Source organism: Mirounga angustirostris, unplaced genomic scaffold (genome assembly GCF_029215605.1).
Source record: "Mirounga angustirostris isolate CCGP_5_RB_7025 unplaced genomic scaffold, mMirAng1.0.hap1 SCAF_7, whole genome shotgun sequence".
NCBI classification, from domain to species: Eukaryota; Metazoa; Chordata; class Mammalia; order Carnivora; family Phocidae; genus Mirounga; species Mirounga angustirostris.
Window position 1 is genome coordinate 11,133,158 of NW_026991715.1, and position 22,231 is coordinate 11,155,388.

The following is a 22,231-nucleotide window of genomic DNA, read 5'->3' on the forward strand; positions in this document are numbered from 1 at the left end:
GGACCTACCCACTGGGGCGGCCGGAGGGCCTGAGCGCCCGAGACCCGGAGCCCGGGGACCCGGCGGCCGGGGGCGCCAGCCCCTCATGTTCCGCAGGAGGCGCAAATGTGAGCGGGCGGTAGCTGGGAAAGCCCTCCGCCCCCGCCAGGGGAACCCGGGAAGCCCGCGCGGGCTCCTCCCGCGGACGGTGGGGATCCCCTCCTCCGGCCCCGCCCCCACCCTCCCCGGGCCCGGGCGCCGAGGCGGTTAACCCTCCCCGCGCCGCAGCGCACTCGGGCCGGAGCGCGGCGCAGCCAATCTCGACTCCCGGGCGCCGGAGCCGAGCGACTGGGGATGATCCGGGCGCGGGGCCCGCCCTGAACTCGCGGCGACCAAACCGGGGCTCAGGCCCCGGGGTTCTCCCCAAGCCCTGCTGCACTGGCGTAGCCAGTCGCCAAACTTTTTCTCCCCAAAGCCGGTGCCCCCGCAGTTCTTTGGCGGGCAGCCGGCGGCCCACTCTCCGCGGGACGATTAGGGAGAGGTGGGCGTGCGCCGAGGGGGCTGCTGTTGTGCAGCCCTACGAGGCGTGCGCGCGGGCGGGCAAGTGGCAGGGGTTCCGCACTGTCCCCGCGCCTGACCCACGGCTGGGGTGGCCCAACGTGCTGCAGTGCCGGGCGCAGGTGATCCAGACTGCGCGTCCGGCACTAGCTAGAGGGTCGGCGGCGAGGGAGGGAGGGAGGGAGGGAAGGACGCCCCTTTCTTCTTTCCTACCCCTGCAGCCCGGCTGCCCTGCCTGGGGGCTCCCCATCCCCGGTGGTGCTCACCGGCGCTCCCAATCAGCAGGTGCCCTCCCCGCCGCCCTCCCCCTGCCCTGGCCTGCGCACCCCAGGGTTCTCATCCTGCAGATTGCCTCCTCCCCATCTCTCCCGCTCACACACACACGTTCCCCTCAGCCGCGCGCGCCGCAAACTCAGTCTTGGTCCCCGCAGGTGATGTCATGCCCATTGTTTTGGTGCGCCCAACCAATCGGACTCGCCGCCTCGATTCTACCGGAGCCGGCATGGGCCCTTCCTCGCACCAGCGGCAGGAGTCCCCGCTCCCGACCATAACGCATTGCGCAGGGTGCACCACCGCCTGGTCTCCCTGCAGCTTTAACAGCCCTGACATGGAAACCCCATTGCAGTTCCAGCGCGGCTTCTTCTCAGAACAGCCGCCGCCGCCGCCGCGCTCCTCACACCTGCATTGCCAGCAGCAGCAGCAGAGCCAGGACAAGGCGTGCGCGCCCTTCGCGTCCGTCCCGCAGCCTCAGCACCAGCCGCACCTCGCGCACCAGCCGCCGGGCAGCGGCGGCAGCAGCCCATGCCTCCGGTGCAACAGCTGCGCCTCCTCCGGTGTCCCGGCGGCGGGGGCGGGGGCGGGGGATAACCTGTCCCTGCTGCTCCGCACCTCCTCGCCCGGCGGCGCCTTCCGGACCCGCGCCTCCTCGCCGCTGTCGGGCTCGTCGTGCTGCTGCTGCTGCTCGTCGCGCCGGGGCAGCCAGCTCAATGTGAGCGAGCTGACGCCGTCCAGCCATGCCAGTGCGCTCCGGCAGCAGTACACGCAGCAGCCGGCGTCCGCCTCCCAGTACCACCAGTGCCACAGCCTGCAGCCCGCCGCCAGCCCCACGGGCAGCCTCGGCAGCCTGGGCTCCGGGCCCCCGCTCTCGCACCACCACCACCACCACCCGCCCCCGGCGCACCACCAGCACCACCAGCCCCAGGCGCGCCGCGAGAGCAACCCCTTCACCGAAATAGCCATGAGCAGCTGCAGGTACAACGGGGGCGTCATGCGGCCGCTCAGCAACTTGAGCGCGTCCCGCCGGAACCTGCACGAGATGGACTCGGAGGCGCAGCCCTTACAGCCGCCCGCGTCCGTCGGAGGAGGTGGCGGCGCGTCCTCCCCGTCTGCAGCCGCCGCCGCCGCCGCCGCCGCCGCTTCGTCCTCAGCCCCGGAGATCGTGGTGTCTAAGCCGGAGCACAACAACTCCAATAACCTGGCGCTCTACGGAGCGGGCGGCAGCGCTGGAGGCGGCGGCGGCGGCGGCGGGCATGGCAACAGCGGTGGCACCAAGTCTAGCAAAAAGAAGAACCAGAACATCGGCTACAAGCTGGGCCACCGGCGCGCCCTGTTCGAGAAGCGCAAGCGGCTCAGCGACTACGCGCTCATCTTCGGCATGTTCGGCATCGTGGTCATGGTCATCGAGACCGAGCTGTCGTGGGGCGCCTACGACAAGGTAGGCGCTCGAACCGCTTGCCCAGCCTTCCGGGGCCGCGGGGACCGGACGCCGGGTGGTTGGGATGGGCCCCGGGGGGAACTCCCTGCCTGCCAGCTCCGAGCCTCCCCGGGACGGTCGCAGGTGCCCGCCGGGACAGCGAACACGGCTCAGACGCGCACCCCTAAGCCTCGAGGCAACTCGAGAGAGGGAGCCGAAGTTCTGGAGGCAGTGAGTGCCCAGCGCCTTTGGGCACATTAAATAAATGGTTCCAGGAGTCAGTGGGGGAAAGCATGCTCTGTTGCTTTCCAGGTGCTCGGGATTTAGGAGGCCCCTTTCAACCAAAGCGCTTAAACTCAGGAATAACTCCCTCTGGGTTTGCAGAGCCGGGATCTGCGCTTGAGTCTGTGATGGCGCGGACCCGCTGCCTGGCCATCCGCCTGCCCTGCTCCCCTCTCACTTCCCTTTGAGGCCAAGTGATCTGACAGATCACAGAGCCAAGACAGGTGCTCTCCTCCTCCTCCTCCTCCTGGGAGTTCACATTCGCTGTCTGGGAGCTGACTGGCCCCCATCCCGGGGTGGGGGAAGGGGGTCCCTGGAAGGTGGTTAAAAGTACTGGTTTCTTAAAAGTGCTTCTGTCTGACTGTGTTGCAGGCGTCACTGTATTCCTTAGCTCTGAAATGCCTTATCAGTCTCTCCACAATCATCCTGCTCGGGCTGATCATCGTGTACCACGCCAGGGAAATACAGGTAACTTAGATTCTGCTATTTATGAATGACCCAAAGCGCTGCTGCCACCGGCTTGGAGAAGCGCAAGGCAGCTTTTTTTCCCCAAACCCTCCTGTCCTTGCTTGAGGTTACAGAAGACACACGCTGTAGTCTTGCCTTGGCACCTAACCTGTTCTTTCAAGAAGTTCAAAACAAAACAGTGCAGCATGTAAACAGGCTGGGTTGTATTTGTTAAACCCTTAAGATTTCCCCCTCTCTTCTTCAGGTAGATCTTCTTCTCTAAATCAGCCCCTGCATTTGTTTTCCTTAAGGCCAATTAGGTACTAGCCTTCATCTGTAGGGTAAAGGCAAATTCTTGTTTGATACACCTATTCCCCCTGGGTGCGTCATTATGGAAGATAGTGTCCATCCATCCCTGTGTATCATCTTCTATAATGTAGCTTAGAGAAGAAAATAGGCTCATGATATTCCTAGCTAAGATACGTAAATGAGACATGAGAAAAACTCAGACTCTTTCTATATCCCCGGACATTGATCAAACAAACAAACAAAAAAATCCATCCTAAGGTTAGAATACAAATTCTGTATATGTGGTGGTTTGGTAGATTTTTAGCTACAATCATTACGTTGCCCTTTAAAAAAAAAGTCATTTAAGAGCAAAGGCCACTGCCCTTGTGAGCAGTCTTGTTAGGAAATGTTTTGTTTAAATGCAGCCAGGAACTCTATTGTTGGATTTGGGTATTACTAACAATTTCAGAATACTCATATAAAATTCATGGGTCGTCTTTGGAGTTGTTTACTTTGCTATAGCCTTCAGTCAAAGGAATATTAAGGTTTGTGAATTAAAATAACTAGAGTTTTCAAAAATGAAGTAAGGTTGGGATTTTCCAGTTTAGAATTTACACTAATACGTATTTTCTGCTTTTTTTTTGGAGCTGTTGTTGGATATTTGTTGGAACTCTTAAACCCTTCAGTTTAGGGTGCTTCCCGTTAGGAGTTGCCTTTAAATTTAAAACATCATATAGAACTTGCCATTTAAATAATTTAATATTAATTACGTTAAATCAATTTGAGGTTAGTCATTAGCAAGTACGGACCAAATATGGAAGAAACCAATTTTAACTATTGGGCAAGCACAACCCCAAAGGAGCAGGGAGAATGACTTCATCTTACTTTCACATTTGCAAAGACTTTGAACGGCATCCTTCCAAAGGGAGAAAGTTAGCGAATGAGAATTAGAAAGAGTGAGACTATTTAGAGGTAAGTAATCAAACTGCCTTGGCAAAACAAGGCGAACACACACTAGAACTCTAACTTCTTAATAATTTACAGGAAGGTCCATTTTAACTCGGGGCTTGTGATCCTGGGCTTCTGAGATTCTTTCAGATATTCTTAAGTGATGCTAAAATGTGGCTTACCCATAATGAGTGCGTCTTCTCACTTTGACTTCAAGAGCAGACACTTAGAGCTGGGAGGAACAAAATAGAATGAATGGTCCTTTGACTCAGTTTACAGACGGGGAACCCAAAGTCAGAAGAGGTGAGTAGCTTGCCAGATGGCACAGCTAAACAGGGCAGAGTGTGACCAGGTCCTGTCCTCCAGCTTCTAGTCCAGATAGCTTCCTACTGTGCTCTGTTACTTGGCCAGAGGCCCCGAAACATGAGCACTTTTTTTTTTTTTTTTTTTTTTGGCTTGTGGTTTCTCTCTACAAGTTTGGTTGATGAATAGGTTAAATTTAAAAGGTTGCTGTAAAATCTTAGGTATTTTTAAAAATCAAGTAACTTAAAACAACTTTTTTTTTTTGGCTTGGTGACTGGAGTGGTTTTCCTTCATTCAGCTGGAGAGAGAACTTGCTGGTGTTTTTATTGAGCATTAGCTTTCATACCGCCGTTCGGTCCTTCTGAAAAGCGCACAGCTAAACAAGCATTCGTTGGGGAGACTTTGGACGGTATTCCCATCGAGAGCAAAGCGTCTTCCTGAAAACACTGGCTTTTTAAGAATTATTGGGAGGTTTTTTGAGATAACTTATAGGAGTTTGCGAGGAGTAGCCAAAGGTTATGTATTATTAAAATTTTTTTGATACCATGTTAGAACTCTTGAAACTTCTAGAAACTAATAAAAATACAGGAACTCAAATTTTTCCAGATTTTTCACACTTGGAATTCCACTTGCTGGCTCATTTTGAGGACTATTTCTGTTGCACAAATGCATGGATCTATTGATTAGAAGATGTATAGGGTTGGTGACAAAAATAAGGACATGTGTTGTTCCCCTAAAACTTGTAAGCACCGTGAATTTCTTTACTGTTGGGGCAATATAAATATCCCAGAATGTTAGATTTTTTAAAACTGGGTTTATTTTACATGATACATAGTTTCTGTTAAACCATCCACACATAAATTTCAAAATCGATGCTTGGGTAGTGTCATTCATTTGTTTTGGTTGTAGCTTTTTCACTCAGTGTTTTATCCAAGGGGGATTTCTTTCTCAAGCTGAAGCTCCAAATGCTTATCTGAGATGCTTTTACAAAAATATAAAGTGGAAGAGGACCAAATAAACTTGAGGACCCTGAGCTAGAAGTCAGGCACCAGAAAAACACTTACTAACTTATCCAGATATTCGAGTCAGCCATATTGGCAAAATAGTTGACCTTGAAGCTCAGTGAAACTAAGTGCACAGGCATATGTATCTATATATAGAAAAAGATGCACTGTGGTCCCCCTTTTTTTTACTTATTGATGTTACTGCTGTAGGTGTATTTCTTTCATAAGTTTTAAGCAAGAAGGCACTTCTCAGTTTACTGTTAACAATTCCAAACATACTGAGTAGCTTTGAGTGGAAGAACTCTATTGCCAATCAGAGCCTGTGTTTGGATGTAGCATGTTGTCTAAAATGACAGTTTTTCTTTTTCTGTTTAGCATACCAACGTGGTGATTGGGTAGCAAGAGCTAGCTGAGTGTGGCTTTCTGGTCCATGGTAGGATTTCTCACCGCGTTCAGGCAAAGTGTCCTAGCCAAGGTTCTGGCTCTCTGTCCACTGGAATGGCTTAACGAAGCTTGGGGAGGCCCTGACATTTCCATGGAGAACCTTGGAAAGTAAGTCAGTGTGACCTTTTATAAAATGTTTATACACACTGGCAAAATAAGACTGTTCAGGTGAGTCATGGTCGGAAGTGCCTGAATTAAAATAGTGCGATGAGGAGGCTTTGAAAGAACAGAGCTCAGTACATTGCAGCCTTGGTGTCCTTTTTCAGTACCACAGACAGCTCAGTGCACCAGGTCTTAGTCTGTACATTTCACTAATTACTTGAATGCCCCGCCCCCCAACCAAAAATGAAGTCACTTTGTATGTCTGCTTGTCAGAATGCTTATACAAAATCAGATTTAGTGGGAGCGGTTTTTCAGCTCAGTAGATGTTAGACTTTTTTTCCAGTAGACATTTGGCTTTATTTTCTATATCCATTAGTAAAGCCAAAGCAACAAAAACAAAAATAAACAACAACAAAAAAATCTCATCCACGAATGAATGATGAGTAAAGAAATAAATGCCTATGTATCACGGTCTTCCGACAAAGCAAAAGCACTCTAGAGATTGTTTTTATACGATTTGGAAACGTCACTTGATACTAAATAAGTGACTTTTCCTTCTCATGTCTCAGGTCAAATAATAGGAAAAACAAAGGCATGATGTCCTGTCACTTTCCTTTTTACCTCTCCTCCTTCTCTGTGGGATTGGGAGTATGTCTTGGATGGAGCAAGTACACAGTCAAGTTCAAATACCCTTTAAGGTCTTCAACATCAGAAAATTTGAATCTAGATTTCACTTCCATCTTTTCAACTTCAGTCTACTTGAATTTCTCATGTGGAAGCAATTTTAGTTGACATAGTTGTGTAGTATTTTGAGAGAGACAAATACAAAATTCTAAATCAGGAAAGATAACCCCTTGGACCTTGATCTGCCTTGTTCTCATGGGATTTGGAAGAATGTCTGGTACATACTTTAAAGTTAAACATTTTTTTTTATTTTGTCTTGGGAATAATATAATTATGTAATACATAGCATCAGAGGAAACACTGGTTGTTCTTTGGTATGTTTTGCAATGGGATAATTCCTTCTCTTTCAACTTAGCTTTTCAGTGATGGAGGACATCGATCTAAAACTTGAAGAACAGAAATTAAACTTTCTCTTTACTCATGCATCTAGGCCGCACAAAGGAAGAGGGAATGAGTGAGGGCAAGGGCCTTAGCAACGCCTGAAGGCTCTGTTTAGAGAGGAGTGGTGAGGCACCCACTTAGTGGACTCTGGTTTGCCTTGTGGAGCTTGGGAAAGAATGCTCCCTTTCCCACTCCTACAGAGAGCAAGTAGATGCTTCCAGGCCATGCAGATACTATGGCATCTAGCTATTCTTATGAATACAATAATAGCACATATAGTCAGAATAAACAGTACGGAAGAGTTTCAAAGAAACGTGATAGTCACATTCTCTAACCTCTCCGACCTGTTTCTGAGGGGCAACAACTTTGAAGTCTCTCATATACTCTACAGTTTTCAGAATTGCATCTTTAGATGTGTTTAGATACAGAGAAAGCTGTCTTTTATTCCATGATCTATCTGGGAGGTTTTGCTTCCTCAGCACATAGAGACCTGTCTCGTTCTCTTTTAGCACCTGCATGTGATCCTATTTTATGGATGTACTGCGGTTCACTCATAGGCATTTCGATTGTTCTAGGTTTTTGCTATTATACACAGTACTACAAATGAATGTGCTTGTATACTCATTTTAAACTGCTCATTAGAGTACACGCATATGGTAAATATCCAGCGGTCAGATCACTGAATCCAAGGGCATTTGTGTTTCAAAAGGGAAGGCCCATTGCCCATCAGCCCTTCCAGAAGAGTTTTCATTCCCCGCATCCCCACACATTATTCCTCCACAGTATTGTTAACACTGGATATTATAAAAAAGGAATTTTAAACATCTTTGGATTTTTGAAGTCTAAAAAGTTGATTTGCCTGAAAAAAATTTTTTGGAGAAAAAATTTAAGGACAAACTCGGCCTCATAGGCTTATTTGCAACAACGTGTGATCTCTGGGGGTGCTTTATCTGATCTGCCAACAAATTTAACAGTCCTTGGAAGGAGGCCACCAGAGGCAAATAGTTGCCACACTTTAATTTTTTTACTTAAAAAAATTTACAGATGGAGGAAGCTGCAAAAGTAGAAGGAGGCTATCTTCGTTGGTCTTTTAGGTCTCTGCTCTCGTCAGCGAGATAGATGAGAATTGCAGGTTAACTGTGAGACTCCAAATGATGGGGATGTGGGAAATTTGCCTGAATTGCCTTGTTGGTTAGCTCCAGGGCTGATACCTCTGTGGCCAGTGGCTTCTGCATCGGTTGTAATGGGACTCTCAGTCCCTTTGACTTCGTGTCGACACTGTAGTAACGAAATCACTCAGGACTAATTTTCCCTGCCTGCCCGTGTGAAGATCTCTGCATTATTAATGGGTGTGATGCTAAATAAAGTGATATCCTGGTGTGTTTACAGACCAGCATCACAAATGAGTGGAAGAGTGCAACTTTAGGTTTACCACAAATGGGTTTCCTTGGTCTGCCAGCGTGTTTCGGGGCCATGTTTTGTGCACTGTGGAAAGAGGGGCACCGTGGGCTGTCATTGTCCCAAACCACATCTGGTGGGGCGTACAGAGGGAGCCTACACTGATTTAACCTCAGGAAGTTACTTCTGGCCAGGGTATAAAGTGGTTTTGTGGGGCTACTTGAGAATGAATTTCCGCACAAGAAAAAATAATAGGATGTCTGCTACTTTGGGAGTCTAATTTTACCCTGAAACTCCTTACGAATGCTATTTATGAAACTAGAAAGTGCGTGGAGGGAATGATCTGGCCCAGTATCCCACCCAGCCTGGGAAATCCCTTTATGTCATAGATAAAAGTGGTCACCCACTTTCTTGCTTGAACCCTCTTCCCACGACTGGCAGGCAGTTTGCCCGTCCAAGGCTGTCTGTTCCAAGGCCAGACAACTCTTACTTTTAGGAAGATTTTCTTTAGGTTGAGGTAAAGCCTGGTTTTATTCCTTCCATGCTCAACATGTTAAAAGGTTTTGAGCTTTGCAGAGACGACGGAGAAGAAGACAGGAAGGTCCCTTGCCTCTTGCAACATAGGACGCAGGGTTCAGGAGAGAGGCAGATGTTAAGAAACACAGTCCTGGGAAGTTGTGATCAGTGTCATAAAGGGATAGAAAGGGCTGAGATCAAAAATACTTGGAGGTAAGGAGGGGTGGTTACACATCCAACTGGGTCCTCGGGGGGAGTGTTCTCCAAGGATTTGACTTTGAAACTGAGACCTACAAGAAAAGACATTGTCAGCAATTCTGAGTCTGTGGAAACAATTTGTGCTAAGGCCTCGTGACCAAAAGGAGTTTCCTGCACTTAAACAAATGAGAGCAAACCGGTGTGGCCCAAGCCAGGGGGAGAACAAGAGAATGGTCCTGGGTGGAGTGAGAGAGGATGTAGGATTCTGATATTGAGGGGTCTTGAGGCCATGATAAGGATTTGGGGATTTTTTTTTCCTTTGCAAAGCACAGGGTGGGGAAGTCAATAAAGAGTTTATTTAAAGCATGGAGAGTCATGATCCAACATACTGTTTGGGTGGACCTTTTGTTCTGATGTTCTGAGGAGATGTTCTGAGGAGACTGGCCTGGAGATGACCAAAAAGTTCTTGACCAGCCAATTAATAGTGAGAGATGATGCTCATTTGGCTGGGGTAATAGCGGTGGAGATGCAGAGAAGTCTGACTTGAGACCCATGTTGGAGGTAGAGTGGGGGCTTCCTAGCACTGGATGGGGTGTGACAGGTGAGGTCAAGGGATGTCACAGAGATGGATCCAAGGGTTCCGGTCAGAGCAACCGAGTATATGGTACCAAGAGGGGAAGACCCACAGTGAAGGGTGAGGAGGTGGAGACAGGGGTTTGTTCTGGCAGAATACATTTGAAAGGCTTCTGATTATACAGGGGAAGCTAGGGTTCAGAGGAAAAGTCTATAATGGAAATTTAAATGGGCGCCATCAGCATAGAGGCTGTTTAAAGCCACAGGAATTGATGAAGTCATTGAGTGAGAAGAAAGATAAGAAGGTCAAGAGTTGATCAACCTGGGACATCTATAGGTCGTGTAAAGGAGGAATAGCAAAAAGAGTTGGGATGAATTGTCCCTGCTGTGGAGGTGGCAGTGTTGGGGTGGGAGGTGCTATGTATCACACGCTTTGAAGCCCATTAAAATGGGGTGGAGAAGTGCCTTAAGGATTTGACAAATTGAAGGTCATTGCTGACCTTGACACACAGTTTCAGTGGAGTGATAGAGACAGAAGACAGACTGCAGTTTCCAGTATAGCAGAATAAATTGATCCCCCCCTTTGCAGAATCACAGAGCAAACATTTAAACGTTGGTTAGTCCCCCTTAAATGCCCTCCTAATTAAATAGTCCCAGTTTCTTTGAACGTTCCTGACCAGACTTACAATGTTCCCTGATCGTATTCTTCTGTCCTTAACTCTGTTTTGCTGAGTTCCCTTTTCAGATTAGAAAGTTAGAAAGGTACCCAGGACTTTCAGATGGGATTCTTGCCTCCCTTTCTCAAAGATGCTACGTGATACCCACCGTTATTGGTCTACAATGGTCATCGCTTCACGCGAACCACTGCCAAGTAAGACTTGTAAAATTGTTATGGAACCTAGTGTATGGCTTCACTTTTATGGACCCTCTTCTCTAGCATCTTGGTTTCAGACCCGGGTTTCAGCCTGTCAGAGTTATTTGAATCATAATCCCAGTGTTTACTTGACAAACACTTGTTTCGCTTTGGAAAATGCTGTGTATGGACTCATTATAGAGTTGCTCCATTGGCAAGACCCAAATTAGCGCTAAATTCTGTTCCAGAAACATGGCAATATTATCGGCCCTACCTGGTTGGCACACACCTGCCATTGACGCGTTTAACGCTTCTTCCGGGCTTCTGGCTAAGCCGTGAGTGTGAAAAATGGACCTTGGGAACCTGTCCGCAAGGCAAGAGTTCATGAACCACGGTCAGAGCTCAGAAGTAGGGCCTTTTTTGCTGTGACACATCTGCTCATTCATGATATTTGGTACCGCCTTTCAAGTAATGACAACTCTGTGAACCCTGACTATCAGGCAGCCCACATTCCTCTACCAGAATGTCACGAGGACTGTCATATCCCTCGCTGAATCTCCGTATTCCGTGAGAACTGTAATCTTGTGATCTCCCCGTCTGTTAACAATATCCAAGAAGGAAAAAAGAGGGATGGGCTTATTATTTTAAGCATTGCGATGTAGGCTTCGTGACCAAATGCCTTTCCTCTTAAAAATTTCGTTTTCCTTTCCAGATTATACAATTGATAACTTATTCATATTAGAAAATTGGAAAACCTAGGAAACACGAGAAAGAATGTCAGTGTGGTCTCACTACCTAGAGATAATTATTATTTTGTTCTAATGTATTTACACAAAGTAGATGGTGTGTGTTTATATATATATGTTATATATCTGTAAAAAGAAATTTGGAATTCTTTTCATGTGATTTTTCTGTTGATTTCCCCATGCCATTACATGTTCTTTTTTTTTTTTTAAGATTTTATTTATTTATTTTTGTGAGAGAGAGAGAGCACGAGCAGGGGCAGGGGCAGAGGGAGAAGCAGACTCCCTGCTGAGCAGGGAGCCCAATGCGGAACTTGATCCCAGGACCCTGAGAACATGACCTGAGCCAAAGGCAGACACTTAACCGACTGAGCCACCCAGGTGCCCGCCATGAAACATTCTTAATCCAATTTTTTTCTCCCCGTCCTATGGCTGTAATCAATTTAATCCTTTCCCTTATTTTAGACACTTAAAAAGTAGAAAAAACCTATTTAAAATCATTTTTTTAAAAGATTTTATTTTTAAGTAGTCTCTACAGCCAGCATGGGGCTCAAACTTACAACCCTGAGATCAAGAGTCACACGCTCCCCCTACTGAGCCAGCCAGGCGCCCCTAAAATCATTTCTATAATGAGTACTGTTGCAGATGAGCTTTTGTGAGCCCCTCTGATGATTTCTTAGGGAAAAATTGCTAAGAGAGAAGTTACTGAGGTCAAGGATATTATTTAAGACAATTGGCAGTTTTTTAATTTGTCACTCCGCAAAGTTTATAGCAGTCCTTTCATTTTTTAAAGTGCTTACAGACCACCTCATGTGGTGTTTTCTGGAGCCTCTCGGTCACATTTACTGGTTAGTATTTTGATGACTGTACTACCTCGTGAGTCTGGGGATTTGCTTCTTTGTCGTTGGCCTTGTCTTCCTATGTCCCCATGATCTGGGTTTCTAAATTACTGGCTCACCAGGTTTGTAAAAGGGTATCCCTGTTTAACAATTAACGTTGATGTAGGGACAGTGTGAGTGCTGGTGTCGACAGGTAACTTTTTATTTTTAATTTTTTTATTTTTTTAAAGATTTTTATTTATTTATTGAGAGAGAGAGTGATAGAGAGCATGAGAGGGGGAGAGTCAGAGGGAGAAGCAGGCTTCCCACTGAGCAGGGAGCCCGATGTGGGGCTCGATCCCGGGACTCCAGGATCATGACCTGAGCCGAAGGCAGTTGCTTAACCAACTGAGCCACCCAGGCGCCCTTGGCAGGTAACTTTGTCCCCAGATGTTCCCAGTCTTTTTTTTTTATTATTATAGGAAGCTGTAAAAAATCATAATTTGTGAAATTTTTCTCTGTGAACTTCCCCGCTGAGCAGAGCCGTCAGACGCTGCTTTGGGTTGTTTACTATTTGTTCTGTGGTGTAGCCTCATGGTTTTGTGCACTTACCTCTGGAGCCGTTGAGTCCGGGCTCACACCCAGCTCTGCCACTAATTAGCTGTGTGACCTTGGGCAAGTTTACTTCATCTCTCTGCGCTTCAGTATCCTTGTCTCTAAAATGGGGAATCTAGAATATGTCTCTCGTCGGTTTGTTAGGAGGATTATGTGACATTTTATTTATATATATATATATAGAGAGAGAGAGAGAGAGAGCACTTGGAACCCTAGCTGGTGTGTGGTGAGGGCAATGGAGGTGTCAGATGCTTGTTATTGTTAGCTATTTTGGAGTTTGTTGGGGTGAAGGGAAGGAATAGGAGCCTAACCTCTCTTGGGCTTTAGAAAACAGGGATAATTTCTTTTTTTTTTCTTTTTGTTTTAAACAAGTCTTACGAATGGGAACAGAAAAAATAAAAGTGGGCATTTGAATGGTGTTCATTAGTTTAACTATCTAGAGTGTGTGTGTCTGTGTGTTCATTTTTTTTTAAAAGAAGTTATGATATCTACTGAAGGCAGCCAACATTTTTTTTTTTTTAACTGAGTTACTTTACATGTTCCCTCTGGGCAGGTTGGCTCTCTGAGAAGGTAAGTGTTCATTTTGGCTGTTAGGTTTCAGGTCTGTTAACAAGTGTTAAAGGACTATAACGTTATGGCTAACAGTTTTTACCGGAACAGCCATTTCCCCCATAAACCTACAGTCGGTGTGGCTTCATGCTGAACATAAGGCTGTTTGTGAGCTCAGTAACTCCTTCATGCATCCAGGTCGTAGCTGATGGCATCTCCTCATCACTAATTAGGACCCTGGTGACTTAAAAGAGTTAAGTGAGGTGCTCTGAAAAGTAAGCAAAGGGAATCATTTGGATAATGGAAAGTTCTGGTATTAACCCACTGCTGAAAGGAAATGAGGTAGTAAACAGCCAAAGGCAAGCATGCCTGCGTGTGTGTGTGTGTGTGTGTGTGTGTATGTGTAAAGGACTGTAATTGGCAGAATTTCTGTCCCTCTTCACTGTAGGGCTACAGGATAGGCAAATCAAAAGTCCTTGTTCTCTTCTGTACTGGATTTGTCTCTAGCAAGAGTTTGGTTTAGTACATCACCACTCCCTACCTCTGTGCTTGGAGAACAGTGGTCTGAAGGGATGGAGAATTTGTGTGTGTAAATATGGCAAGTAACATCTCAAAATATTCTTGGTACAGTGATTGGATTGACTTTTTCTCAGAGAACTTGCATCTTCTCTCCTGTTCCACGTCAAATAGTCATTAGTCGAGTCTGTATTATGCTAGTCTCTCTTTTTGACAATGTGTTATTGATGGGTGAACTTTGGGCTTGGCTTTTTGAATCTATGAAACACATTGGGGTTCAGACTTGATAAACATTGAACCGAACTGTTGTTGATGAGTTTTGACAGCTGGTATCCTACGGCAGTAATTTGTCCTTTGCTTTCGGGAATATTCTGAGCATATTTGCCCAATACTGTATTTCTCTGTAGTGGTTTTATCCAGTAGGTGTTAAGATGGAGTTGTTTCCAAGTCATCTGGCTATTGAGATTTGTATGGTCACAGAGGTAGACTTCTTTCCTTCTGGAAGCTTTGGTCTTCCAAGGGTAGTAGTTGCGTATTAGTTTTGACACAAACATACTGAATCAACTATCATGTGTTTTTCGTGGTTTTGGCCTTGGGTAGTCCTTTTCTGACAGTAGAGTGTACTGTCATGAGGGTTCATAAATACATGGGTACTAATTCTTATGCTGTTTAATTTTTTGCTAAGTGGCTAAGGGAAATTGTGTCTTAGTATTGGATTTATTCTTAAGGTCAGGGATTATTTAAAATATTGAAAAATAATAATCAGGCTGAGTGTTATTGAAGTGGCATGCATATAGAAGTGATGGCCGTGGGGTTTATAATAGTCACCCCATGCTTTTTCAAAGGCAGGTCTTCTACTTCTAGACACATACCCAAGCAAAGCTTTTGACTGAAAACCTAGTTTCTGTGGACCTAGCTATGCAATTTTAAGGCTAAAGTTTTGGCTTTTAGAAACTCGCTAGGTTCATTTTCATACTCGTAAATCTTCCCATGATTGGGGGAAAAGTTCTTATGTCAAAGAGCATGAGTTGCTATCTGTCTCTGGAGGTGAGAATAGCTTGAGATACATTTATTTAGCTAAATACGCTGTTAGTTGAAAGCTTTAAGCTCACTGCTTCAACTTGTGGCTGATGTTTCAAACATTAAAGCTGCTGTTGAAAAATACTTTGAACAGACCTTCAACTTCTTTCTCATTAGTATTTCAGTCCAGAACTTCACTATTTGTTCTCATTTGTCAGTATCAAAAAGGATACTTAATGAAAGTGCATTTGGCCAGACTTTCACAAATTAAGCAGTAGTGATACAAAGAGAAATCTCTAATTGCTTGGCTTTTTGGGGGTGGGGACAGAGGAAACCATAGCACTTGCATTTAGGGATGAAAACTACTTTTAAAAGATTTTATTTATTTATTTTTCAGAGAGAGAGAGAGAGAGAGGAGCATAAGCAGGGGGAGGGGCAGAGGGAGAAGCAGGCTCCTCACTGAGCAAGGAGCCCGATGCAGGACTCAATCCCAGGACCCTGGGATCATGACCTGAGCCAAAGGCAGATGCTTAACTGACTGAGCCACCCAGGCGTCCCTGAAAACTACTTTTAAAAATTTTTCTTGATTTGGAACTCACTGATTGACAGGCTCTTAGATTAGATTTCTTATATCATTTTAGAAAGGTTCCATCTTCTGTATTCTTTTTTTTTTTCTTCAGCGTATCTATTTTACATACTCTTCTTTATCCTTGTGACAACCACACCTGCCTGTCAGCTGTGCTTTGGCTGGGTTCTGCTTTATACCTCGAATGCATCCCTTGGGTGTCCCTTGCATTGGGGGACAAAGATCCAGCCCACTTGCTGTCACGTTCATGGTGTTGCTTAGTCCGGTGCTCTGTATACCGAATGCTTCACTGGCAGCTATTTCAAAATAATTTATCCAAGTCCGGCTCATTGCAGCTTTATGTAACTGGCCACAGAGGGAGAGCTGACGTGCGGTCCCTCCAGCCTGTGTCAGAACATCCTGTGGGGAGACAACACAGCACGGTCAGTGGCAAACATGTGGCAAACCTTTTCCTGCAGGAAAAGGTCTTCTCGCCACCGTTGTGCGGGAGCGCACGTAGGCACAGGGAGATGCTCACTGGGAGGCAGGGTGGGATGAAGACCTGAATTAGGATGCATTGCCACATGGGAACACATGCAGTAATTGCAAAGGGAGAGGCTTGGGAGGCCGGTGGGATGGAGCTGATGAGCTCAGAGACCCCCATCATGTGTGCTCTAGCTGCATTCCCAGGCTGGAGTGTGAATTTTTAGTAATTTGCTCATCTTCTCTGTCCTCTAGTGGTGTAGTGATGACCTACTACATCAGAGCAGTCAATGATGATCTTAATCCTCTTTTTCTTAATCACAATGGGGGGCATTCCAATGAAGTGCTACAAATGTGTCCCTCTTTACCGAGAAGATAAGAAGAGCAGGATTTTAGAATCATCTCTATTGACTTTGTTTTAAATTTGCCTGTTGGATCCCTTCTTCAGAGGAGCAACTTCCCTACCCAGCAATCTCTGAAGCCCCAGCTGGGTGTGTTTACATTACCCATTCCTCTCCACTCCCCTAGCCTTGTTTCCATTTGGGAATATTCTGGGGGAACACATGCTGTGTTTTGAGATTTCCAGCCACGGCAAGCAAGCAGGATTCCCTAGCCGACTCGGGTCCTCAGGGACGAGTCGTGGATACATGCTGATCTCTGATACGCTTGGAGGCGTCCTGCTGTTGGAGGGAGGACATACAGGCATATGCAATATACAGGCTTACAAACAGAACATTCTCAGGTCATGATCCCAGGGTCCTGGGATCGAGCCCCGCATCGGGCTCCCTGCTCCGCGGGGAGTCTGCTTCTCCCTCTCCCTCTGCTGCTCCCCCTGCTTATGCTCTCTCTGTCAAATGAATAAATAAAATCTTAAAAAAAAAAACAAAAAAACACCAACTTTGTGAAAAGTAGAAGAGGCACTGCCTGGAGGGAAAGGTGCTATTTGGTGGGGGGCAGTTGTCACTGTCCTATAGGGGTGCAGGTGGCAACACAGAGATGAGCCCCCCAGAGGAAAGGGTAGGAGTGGCCGTTGACAGACACCTTCTGTCTAGACAGCCACATGCGCTCCCGGGAAGCAGCCCAGGGGAATGGTTAAGAACTCTGCCTCTGCATCCAGAGAGATGGGAGGTACAACGCAGCCTCACCCTGCATGACCACGGAAAGAAAACTGTCCCCCTCTCAGCCTTAGTTTCTGTGTCTGTAAAATGAAGATGATACTTAGACCTATCTCATTAGGAGGTTTTGAGGATTCAATGAGACAGGGTTTATGAAGAACCTGGGGTGATACTGACACATCGTAAACAGCCATTCAGGAAACGTAAACTCCATCTATTACTATTCTTCCATCATGACTATTATTAAGAAAAGACCGTAGCCAGGGCAGGGAAATGGAACCCAGAGTTTTGGAGGGTCTCCCAGTGGAGATGCGGGAAGGTAATGTATTTCAAGGCGGCCGAACCAGGTTCTGGTAAGGGAGAATCTGGGCAGAGAAGGCAAATCCTTGCTTAGTGAGGACAGGGGGTTGGCGAACAATAGCCCATGGGCCAAATGTGGCCTCCTGGGCAAATCTAACCTGCCTGTTCTTATAAACAAAGTTTTATTGGAACACAGCCATCCCATTTGCTTACAAATTGAATATGGCTGCTTTCGCTACAGCAGCAGAGTTGAGCTGTTGCAACAGAGACGGTATGACCTGCAAAGTCAAAAATATTTACTCTGGTCCTTTACGGACGGTTGGCCAATCCTTGAGTTGGAGAATGGGATGGTCAATGAAGGCAGGGAGTGGTACGTGCCACAGTGTTTCTTCTGCCTTGACATCAAAAGCTATTTGAGGGGCGCTTGGGTGGCTCAGTCAGTTAAGCATCCAACTCTTAATCTCAGCACAGGATTGTGAGTTCAAGCCCCACGTGGGGCTCCACAGTGGATGTGGAGCCTACTTAAAAAAAAAAAAAAAAAAGCTATTTTAGTCTTTGCTCTGATTTTAGGCTTATTAAGGGATTAAGGGATGTGGTGAGCAGAGGTTCGGGCAGACCTGCTCGCAACCTGGCAAGTGTGATTTCTATCGAGGAAGGTCTTCTGCTGGGACCCAAGTCCTCAGGTTCCCTGTGGGATCTCACACTTCTGGGACTGAGGTGAAATGGCCCTCTGGAATTAGACTTAGATCCTCCTGTGTGAATGGCTATAGTTGGAACTGCTTCCATGGGGAGTCTGAGCAGGAACCTCAGGGCTCAAGGCCTCTCCTGGAGGAGGCCAGTAATGGGAGGCAGGTCCTGTCTGCAGGCCTCAATCAAGGAAGGGAGGCTCATTTGTTGCTTATTTGGAAGCAAGGGTTGAGTTGGCTGTTCTCTAACTCCATATTTTACCAGGAAAAAAAAAAATCACACATGAATTTGGGAAGCAGTAAAGAATGTTGGTTTTTCTCTTTAGGTCTGGATTTCTGGAATTGTTCTTTAGGTCTGGAATGGATAATTGATTAATTTGCTTATTTCACTTCCCTCATGATTACAGTTCTATTTCCTGTAGATAATCTTCCCTCACAGCTGCCCATAGGCCTCCTCCTTGCCCCACATTTGCTTTCCTGGCCAGGGCTCCCCAGACCTCCTCAGGCTCCAGGGAGGGACCTGACTCCTCCTCATGCCTCCCACCCCTCCCCAGACCCAGTGGAGTCACAGGATCCAAAAGATGTTTCCTCCTTAGTGCCTTTTGCATTATGGTTGCTTTCTGGTAACTTTCTCTCAAATGCCTTAGTTCTGTGTTTCCTGAACTTTGACTTCTCCCCGGTCCTCCTACAATCTCCACTCTATTTACGTTTAATTACTATTTTATATTTATATTATTTGTATTATATACCATATTTTATATTATATTGTGGTACTAGAATATGCAGTGTATTACATATAATATACATACCTACATTGATGCTTGTACAATATATACTTATGTATTACACTGTGACAGTATATTGTATATACAATAATAGAATATATGTTATAGAACTATACTATGTAAAACCTAACACAATAATTATGTTGTATATTATACAGTGTATTTGGAATGTTATATAAGATACATATGATTTATATAAAATATATTAAAATAATAGTATCATGTTATATCCTACATTAGATTGTTATTGTATTTATATTTTAATATTTGTAGTACTTATTATATTCAGTATTTTTCTTTTTTTTTAAGATTTATCTTTTTGAGAGGGAGAGAGCATGCGTGCATGATGTGGGGGCAAAGGGCAGAGGGAAAGAGAGAAAATCCCAAGCAGATCCCCACTGAGTGAGGAGCCAGATGAGGGGCTCGATCCCACAACCTGAGATCATGACCTGAGCTGAAATCAAGAGCCGGACGCTTAACCAACGGAGCCACCCAGGTGCCCTGATTCAGTATTTTTCTTTAAATCAGTTCCCTTCTTTAGCTTCATCTTAAGTAATCATATCCATGAAATCACGGATTGGAGTATAATATTGCATATGTTGTTAATATGCAATCCATGAAAACTGTAAACATTAGAATCATCTCATAGGAACATGTAAAACCCCTTTCGGGAATTTCTATCTTGGTTTTTATCCTCATCGCTTTTAACGCATGTGAAAGTAGTCTCCCCGCTTCTTTCCCGTGGCCCCCTGGCTTCTTTCTGGTGGTCCATCCTCCCCACTGCAGGAATGTCTTCCCCAGACGTAAAGCTGACCTGTCACATCAGGTTCCAGGGCCCTCTGTTGCCATCAGGGTGACATCTTTACTGCACATACTTCACAACTCAGCTCTTGGGACCTGGCCCCCATCTACCCATCGGCCCCTCTGCGCCGTGTTCCTGTCCGCTGAATATACTCCTTCTGCTGCAACAATGTTGAATCGCTTGCAGTTCCTGAAAGTATCACTCTGTTCCTTGCCCCTGTGCCTGGAATACCTTTTCCCCTTTATTTGCCCAAATCCTGGTGGTGCTTGAAAATTCACCCCAAGACTCCTTTCTGCCAGGGAGCCTTCCCTGCTCAACCCCCTCATGAGTTTGATGGAGCTGCCCTGCTCCTTTTTGTGGCTGCCCTGAAGTTGAACAGAGTGGTCATGAGCCCTGGCATGAAACGGAACTCAACTTGAACCCAGGTCCTCCTAACTTCTTCCCAGTGACTTTGACATATAAGCAGCTCTGAGCTTCAGTTTCTCTTCTGTCAAATGGGGAGAAGAGGGTATATCTTGTGAAATCACCGTAAGGATTATACTGGGATTAATTCCCTGCTTTGTGCAGTGCTGGACACATAGTAATCACACAGACTGTAGCATTATTATTGTCTTTGTTGTGTTTGCCATCATGAATCACGACCGTCGTTAGGACTGCATGACGAGTATGGGGACAGTCAGGGTGTGGGAGGATGGCAAAGTGTCTGGTCCAATATGTGGCCTTCTGGGGGGGGGGCGGGGGGGGCATTAATAGAGCAACATGCATCAGGCTCTGAGTCCTACTTCCACTGCCAGCCCCCAGAGGGCAGGTGTCTCGGCTGATTCGGCTGTACGTCCCCAGGGCCGAGCAGTCCAGGGAGCAAACCCCAGGTCCCTGCATCTAGGGTTCTGTTAAAAAACAAAATTCAACCAGGTAAATCCAAAGATCTAACTGGCTTTATTAAATGATTGACGAATCAGGCAGCATGTCATCCAGCAAGTCGAGGGGAGCTCCCAGGAGCTGTATAAAATGGAAGGTTTTTCAGGGTAGAGAAGGAATTAACAAGGAATGCATTGCTTTTTAGGCAAGGTCTCCTTCCTAAGGGGAATGAAAGGGGTCTGTGTAGGGATTACCTCCTAGTGTTGAGCAGGAAAATCTGGTTTGGCTGGTTGAAGGTTGCATGGGGGAGGGGATGTTGAAACTGCAGTTAGGTTAGGTACTAAGCCTTGGTTTGCTAACACAGGGACTTATCATAAGTGATCCATTTTTAACTGTTCATACACCTTACTGTGATCTCGGTGACCGTAAACCAGAGTAGTCACCTAAGCAGTCCTTGTGTCCTCACCTTTGAAATGGGACAGCCATAGCTACTTCAGCCTCTGAGTCTACCGGAAGGATAATTGACCATGTGGGCAAAATAACCTGTCTTAGAGGAGATGGTAGGGCCATTGAACACTAACAACAGTTTAATAAACATGCCTGCTCTTAGCATAAGCTCTTTCTACGCAGTGGCATTTTTTATCATGGTTTCTATACCACTAAAAAATTTAGCCTTCACTATTTGTAACTTGGCTTGACTTTGAGTTAAAAACTCTATATTAACAGGAGTAAAAGGATAGTTAGATACCGAGACAGTCAGGGATCTTGGGAACAGCCACGGGGGACACTGCCTCCTGGCTGTCAATCACTTTTCTTGCAGAGGGCAGCACGGGCTGGACCGAAGAGCAAGCCCAGATCTGTTCAGACTGACCCAAGGACAGGATGGCAGCCAAATCTGACCTTTCACCAGCTCCCCTGCCCTCATTTTAATGCTGAAAAACACGCCCAGAGGTTGAGATTTAATATGCAAATCAACCTACCAAGTATGAAGCAGCCTGTTCTATCAACTGCACCTGCGCATGCACCCACCTTCCTGGGATTCCCCGCCCCTCCGCATGGTTGGACATCACTCCTTTTCCACCTAGGTCCCTTTCAAACAAGAGTTCCCTGACGATTGTTGCGGAGCCAGTCCGACATCTTTGTCAGGACCGTGTCTCCCTTCACCTGCACCTGTTGGCCCAATAACGCCTTGCCTGTGCCTTTAAATTTGGGGTCCAGCCTCGTTTCTTCAGTTGTTGGGTCCAAGGACCCCGTCCCGTGACAGTAGCATTGATTGAAATTATAGCTGTGCATTTGTTTCTGTTCTTTGTAGCTGTATCTAAAGAGACCAGTTTTGTAGATTTGGCTGAGAGAATGTGAAAATGAATCTATCCAGTTCCATCAGTGCTCTGCTTATGAAGCCCTGACCATTTTAGGAGGGGGGTGGGAATCAGGATGCTCTGATGGGTGATGGGCTAGCTCCCCCAGCTTCCAATACTTGTGTTTGACTGCAGAGCCCTTCTCTTTGAGTCTCCCCGTTCCCTGCAAGGTGATCCGATCGCAGAGTCTCCCACTACAGTTGTCCTCTTTGACTTCCTGATCCTTACAAAATGCCCTCGGACTTTCTCAGCCCTTCTCTGGGAAGCCGCCTCTGATTATTTCAGACACTTTATTCTCTTTCTTTAAGGAGCAATGTTTGCGTTTATTGTCGTTCTGTATAATTGAGTGTGGAAGCCTCCTTGAGTT

General features: G+C 46.3%; 1 protein-coding gene across 1 annotated transcript in view; it reads left to right on the plus strand.

The window, feature by feature from the left end:
- Window positions 1–905: 905 nt before the first annotated feature.
- KCNN2 (potassium calcium-activated channel subfamily N member 2) overlaps window positions 906–22,231 on the plus strand; it is a 154,044-nt gene continuing 132,718 nt past the window's right edge. Inside the window, exons 1-2 of the mRNA XM_064595581.1 lie at window positions 906–2,251; window positions 2,885–2,980. Coding sequence (XP_064451651.1) covers window positions 977–2,251; window positions 2,885–2,980 — 1,371 coding nt within the window. The 5' untranslated portion in view covers window positions 906–976. The remainder of the gene's footprint in view (window positions 2,252–2,884; window positions 2,981–22,231) is intronic.